Below are 6,412 nucleotides of genomic sequence, written 5' to 3'. Positions count from 1 at the left end.
ATGTCTGAAGCTTTATACGCCGCTTGCGCGGAGGTTCTGTCCGTTTGCCAAACGAACAAGGATGATCTCGAAGCCCTCCTACATCCGGAGACCGGGTTCGCGCCGAGGCTGCGCGAAATATGCAACCAGCAGTAAGCATGAGAGCAGTTTTCATGTGGTGAATACACATCGACGCGCCTATCAGCCTGGCGGAGCTGCAGGAGGCAGTCGTGGAGGGGACCGCTTCACCCACCGAGCTGGACGCACTCAAAATGGAGAGTGATACATGGGCACTACTGCAGGCACTCATGTCGTACGTTGTATTCCGATCTGCTGCATGAAAGCTTTTTGAACGTCTACGATAGACTGCGCAAGACCACTCTACCTGAATACCCTCATCCCCGAGACCTCCTCGCCGCCAACCCATATACGCCACCCGCTAACCTCGCCCAATCCATCATGAACGCGTCCATCACGCTCTCTTCCCTTGTCGTAGTAAGAGAGTGGCTGCACGACTCTGCGCCACTACCAGCAACCCCGGGTGCAACGAATGGATACTGGCGATTCACCCGAAATGCCGTGCTACAAGGCAAGCGGACAGGACGCGTGGCTGGCGGTGTGGTATCGGAGTTGGACCCGGATGCTGTGAACAGGAGCGGTGAAGAGGGAAAGGGTCTGGCCCCAGACGATGCGGTGAGTAGGTCGCTTTCAATCACTCTTGCGCGGAGCTCGACCGCGATTGTGTTCGATGACGAGCCCTTGCTGAGGGCGAGACACGGCAGGCATATGAAAAAGCTTTCCTTCAAGCTCTGTATGGGCACGTCCGCGCAGGTCAGCTCGAAGACGCGATCGACCTGTGCAGGAAAGCGAACCAGCCATGGCGCGCGGCGAGTCTTCGGGGCGCGCTTCTCTTCCAGTGGAGAACGATTTGTGAGTGGCTATCCCCGTTCAACCCCCCAGACATTCCATTCAAACGCCCGATCCATTGTATGTTCAGCGAATGCACCACGGGACGATGACGCGATGGACGAGGAGGACACGGAGGACTCCCAACAATGGTCTGGGAATGTCCGCAGGCAGATGTGGAAAACCGTCTGCCAGCGAACTGCACTCAATGTACGTCGGTTTCCTCGGGTGCGCCAACGTTGTGATCGACTGATCATTTCTATTCAGACAACGCTCTCCCCAACAGAGCGTGCGCTATACGCTGCCCTCGCACCCACACCCTCCACCGCTGCCGTGCTAAAGGCTGTGTGCCGCACCTGGGAAGACCACCTGTGGGTTTTGGTGAGCATCGCGTGCGAGGAGCGTCTAAGCCTCGGACTCGCCCGCATCGCGCGGGAATGTTTCTGGGAGAGCGGCTTGGGCACACTGGAAGGCAGCGCGGCAAGTGAAGCAGGCGGGGTTCCCGAAGAGGAGGTGGAGGAGGAGTGGGAAGAGGACGTGAAGCAGATGCTGGAGGCCTTGGAGGCGGTGCAGGTCGCGGAAGGTGCCCCAGCAGACCACCCGTACCACATCTCGCAGCTGCATATCATCCTAGACAAGACTGATGAGCTGTTGGAGTCGTTTGCAAATGGGCTGCAGGAGGGTATATATGTCTCGGCGCCCGAGTGAGTTCTGCTTGGTCTGACGTTCTGCACTTAGCTGACGGGCCACGGCGTAGGTACCCGGCGCTGACGCGCTTCTTCGCACATCTCTGCCTCTTCCTGCAGCTGATCGACATGCCCGTCTCCCCACTCGCGACCCAGGTCATCCTCGAAGCATATCTGCGAGTGCTCGAAAGCGCGGGCCAGCGGGAGCTGATCGCGATGTACGCCGGGGCGCTCGGGGATAACGCGGTGGAGCGCTATGCGCTGTTCCTCACGTCGCTCGAGCTGTCTGGGGATATGCATGAGCGAAGGCTCGCGCTCACTCGTGCACGGGAGCACGGCTTGGATATCGAGCGGGTGGCAATTGTCACGGCGGAGAGGACGATTGAAAAGACGTTCACGGTGAGTTAGACAGAAATAAAGATCTGTGCGACATAGGAGCTGACGGAGGGCGCTGAGCAGATCTTGCCCCCTGTGAAGGGTCCTCTGCCGTCAATCATCGGGCTGGAGCCTGCAGCGACGGACGCGGAGATCCTGCTCCTGCGTTCGATCGAGTGGACGACGTTCCTGGAGTCGACATACGACACTGCGCTAGAGCAGGCCAATGTTATTCTCCGCTACTTCCTGGGTACCTTCACCACGCTTCTCTCTACCCATACATGCTCAACTCTCTCCTCAGGACGAGGACGCATCCAACTATCGAAGATGCTCCTCGACATGCTCCCACCGGAGCTCGGGAGTCTGCCTGAACCCGAGGACCAGGCGACGGAGTTCATGCACTACCGGCAGTTCTTCAACGTCTGGGAACTCCTCTCGCGCGTCGTGGAGACACAGGCGCTGGAGCAGCCACAGATGAACAAGGAGACGAGGTTGGCGTGGCTGGACGATTACAAGGTGCGTCCTCTCCCACCCGTGCGTCGCGAGGGGCGCCGCTAACGCTGACGTTCCTGGTGTGGGTAGACGTTGGTCGAGCAGGCGAGAGAGCAGGTGATCAAGCTGCTGACGACGGACTGGCTCATGTCGGACGCGGAGGTGCACAATGGTGCGTTGTTCGCTTGCGTGCTGCCCCCGCCGACGCTGATAAGTATACGGATGGGTCTCTAGGGGATCGGAGACGCCGCGACCTGAGTCGCATACGACAAATCTACATCCCCGAGCTCATCATCCGCCTACACTCCATCCTTGTTGGCTCCCGGAGTCGCATCCCCGAGTGCGTCGCTTGGCCCTCTCTGCGTCTTGGCCGTTTGCAACTGACACAGCATATGCACGCCTTTAGGAACATGAAGCACGCGCTTTCGCTGGTCAATATCGTTGCAGACTCGCGATACAGGCTGTACGAGGACTTCTCGAAGCAGGACGGTCGTCGGCTGGGCGATTACCTTGGCGCAGTCCGTCAGGCCGTCCTGGCAGGACTGGAGGGTGGCGGTTCGGATCCGTTCCGAATACTCACAGTATAGTATCGTTGCTCTGTTGGTCTGCCTACTCGGTATGGCATTTGCTTCTGTTGTACTCTTCCGGAGGGTGTGCGTGCTACCTGCGGTGTCCAGCTTTCGTGTATCGTTACTGCGAGGTTTTCCGTTCCAAATCATCCTTAACTTCCCGAGCACACATGCGCCATCCAAGTAAGACCAGGCCCCATAAATTTGTGAGGAACGCTAACGGTTTTGCAGGGGTATAGTTCATAAATGAATATGGCCAAACATGTTTCCAAACCTCGTTCCCGACTACAAACTCCTTTTCCGGTTACGAGTAACCGGGAAGTTGAACGACTCACGACACAGTCACTGCATTATCCGTGACTCTTTCATTTTTCGTCAGTTCTCCCGTATCCCATCTATCAGCCAGTATGATCAAGGGTGTTCGCAGCCACAAATGACGCTTGCAACATGTACCTGCTGGAAGTTGCGAACCGAGGTCTGATGGCGACCATTACGCTCACCGATGAGATGGGAAATCTTGGTAGAATGGCGCAGTTACCACTACTCATAGTTAAGACGACCCTGAATCGACATCTCAGTTCTGACTTCAAGAGCAGGAATGTTCCGCCAGCTGCTTTTTCAGGTCAGGCCTTCTTCACAAGTTGATCCACGACGTCGCGAAGACAAGGCGTCACAAAACGCCTGCTGACCTCCTTCTGATGCGTCTTAGGTAGTACTGCACACGAGTCACGACTGACAGCTTTATTACACATAGTGACATCAGAAAGGGTCAGTAGGCGCCTGCACATGCTCAATATCAAGAGCTGATCATCAGAATAGCCTCAAATTTTATCAATCCAGATGCTCACAAGCCCGCCACTACTTACTCCGTAGTAAATCAGATCGCTGTAACTTGTGGTATCGCTTGCTCATAATACTCGTCACGTCAGACCACCAACCAGTGCCCAGTTCAATCCCGAGCTATACCACATGAACGAGGTTCACTATGAAAGCATGATCCCCGGGGATATATTCCCTTAGAAGCACATTTCCGAAGATGAACGGGATATGGAAGAGATTCTCAACCAGCATCAGACGACAGCTGAGGCCGTAGCAGAGGATATCAAACTTGGTAGCATCGTCCTTTTGGAAGCGCTGCAGAAGAAGATTGAGTATGCAGACAACGAGCGCAAGGCAAGTTATGCACGGCATTATATTCATCTTCAGCGCGTATGGGCTCATAGACTCCGAATGGCATAGCGCCTCGCGACGGCACCGGCACAATTACACATTACTATACCTCCCAAGATCTCCCTGAAGCCACGATTTCGGTCGAGTGACGGAATCCACACTCTTCTCATCAACAATGAGAGGCTCTGGGCCTCAGTCCGAGAGTGACTGAGGGTTACGGGACACCTCGGGAATATGATCTTGTTATGTACGTGTCACAATTTCGCAAGGACTCCGGCTCGACTAATGTTATGATAGGGCTCTGGTATGAAGACGAGGAAGGGTACTCAGGGCCTCAATCATTTGACGCTTCCTGGGAGAGCGAAGATGAGATTACAGTTGGGTACATGATCGGCTGTCAGCCTGAGGATTATTTGGTCACACAGTGATGTACTTCATTCCGGCTAGTGCCCATTTTACTCATCATCTTCGAGTCATTATCCCATTCAGTATCAAAGAGAAACAATCATCTAAGACGTGTACAGACTCTTCATGCGACGATGACCTTCCGAGTCATCGCTTTCGCTTTGGCTGCCAAAAAATAGCAATTGGCGGTAGTCTCATACCAAGATCGTCTGCGCAGTGTCAGCGTGGATGGCTATTCGCTGTCAATATTGACTCCGTGTGAACTCTGTCCTCAGCAATTATGAGCAGGACGACAACGAAGAATTCGGGGCCGGCAGGAGAACACGAGCTGAACCATTACGCGCGAAGCGTCGGCGCCCTTCTTGAGCGCTTGAGAATCGGCACTCGCCGAAAAATGATATGTAGACGCGCATCGCTCCCTGAGCTCCACCCAATCCCATCACAATCGTCCTGACTTTCATTAGGCACTCGTACTCCGATGCATGTTCATTGCCCGTTCACAAGCGTTAAACTCACATGTATACGTTCCTCTCATGACATTGGATGCTTAGACAGCTGGCCAACGGATGCTTGTTTGACCGGCGATATAATGCTATAGTACTAGTCAGGCACCCGGGATCTCTGACGTCGACGTTTACAACACTTTCACTCATCTATACAATGCCCGGGAGTCGGCACCGCAGTCAAGCAGATTCACTGTGTCTAACCTCGAGTCCATCCGACACTCCGGAGCGAGCTAGAATATTGGCACTTCGATTGGAGGCGCTATTGGCGTGCCGGAGAATCAGGTGGGTTGATCCTTTTTGGGAAGTTCCCACTATGCCCCGATGCGTCTGTCGTCAGCAGGTTTACATGCGACTTGCAGAACACAACGTTCCACAACGCCTACGACTGAACGCACAAACGGGCCGTTCGTTGTGGCCGATGCTCAAGTCCACGGAGATCGTGTGGCTTCTCTGGCATGGAGGGGCTATGGTATAAAGGAAGACCGAAACAACTGTATCTCAGTGTCGAACACTACCCAGTCATCCCGGATATTCTTCTTCGACTATCTACTGAGCTTCCTGCATCATGCCTCTCCCTACCAAGATGACTGCCGTCGGCATCTCCAAGACAGGCAACTCTTCCGACGTCATCGAGGAATTCCAGTTTCCTGTCCCAACCCCAGGCCCGAATCAGATCCTCATCAAGGCGAGTCGTCTGTTGAATAGGAGCGCTCCGATGACATTCAATACTGACCCTTTCACACTACACATCAGGTCGAGTGGGCTGGAGTCAACTGGTCTGATGCCCAGAAACGCCGGGGCGTATGGCCACTCCTGCTCCCACCCTTCCCATTTGCCTTTGGTGTCGAGTGCGCCGGAACGATTGTCTCCGTCCCCACAGATGACGAGGTGCTGAAGGACGAGGAGTACAAGGTACGCTCGCTCAACATTGGCAGCAGGGTTGTCTCGGTAAGCATATGGATTGTTCTCGCTGGTGTTACGCACGACGTTCATGATGGACGCAGTTCGGGATGGCCTTCCCCAATGGACCGATGTCGGAATACTTCGTCACGACCTGGGACACCGTCTATCCTCTACCTGACGAAATTTCGGGCCGCACTGCGATAGCGACGCTCACCCCTGGTCTGTACGTCTCTGATACCCATCCGCCCCAAACTGATCGTGTTCCAACGACAGGCTGCACGGCCCTCGCGCTCGCGACGGAGGCATACAATGTCCAAGCAGGCGACTTTGTCCTCGTGCACACCGTCGCGGGCAGTGTCGGGCTCTTCTTCGCACAGCTGATCAAGTCGCGCGGGGGAAGTCGTTATCGGCACGACGAGCA

General features: G+C 55.0%; 2 protein-coding genes across 2 annotated transcripts; both read left to right on the top strand.

Annotated features, from left to right (window-relative positions):
* Positions 1–3,025, top strand: DICSQDRAFT_59095 (nuclear pore protein 84/107; the record flags this gene model as incomplete). The annotated part of the gene is made up of 12 exons (XM_007365162.1): positions 1–131; positions 185–292; positions 345–672; positions 762–909; positions 977–1,095; positions 1,153–1,589; positions 1,643–1,970; positions 2,028–2,196; positions 2,248–2,462; positions 2,529–2,600; positions 2,654–2,778; positions 2,845–3,025. The coding sequence occupies 12 exons, from the start codon at positions 1–3 to the stop codon at positions 3,023–3,025; spliced, it is 2,361 nt and encodes a 786-aa protein (XP_007365224.1).
* A 2,628-nt stretch (positions 3,026–5,653) lies between these two features.
* On the top strand, positions 5,654–6,390 carry DICSQDRAFT_169542 (GroES-like protein; the record flags this gene model as incomplete). The annotated part of the gene is made up of 4 exons (XM_007365161.1): positions 5,654–5,780; positions 5,858–6,036; positions 6,093–6,210; positions 6,265–6,390. Coding segments are annotated over 4 exons (550 nt in total), but the record flags the coding sequence as incomplete, so codon positions are not given.
* Between the last annotated feature and the right edge of the window lie 22 nt (positions 6,391–6,412).

The sequence above is a fragment of the Dichomitus squalens genome (assembly GCF_000275845.1).
Source record: "Dichomitus squalens LYAD-421 SS1 unplaced genomic scaffold DICSQscaffold_11, whole genome shotgun sequence".
Taxonomy (NCBI): Eukaryota; Fungi; Basidiomycota; class Agaricomycetes; order Polyporales; family Polyporaceae; genus Dichomitus; species Dichomitus squalens.
This window is presented reverse-complemented; position numbering and strand designations above follow the sequence as displayed.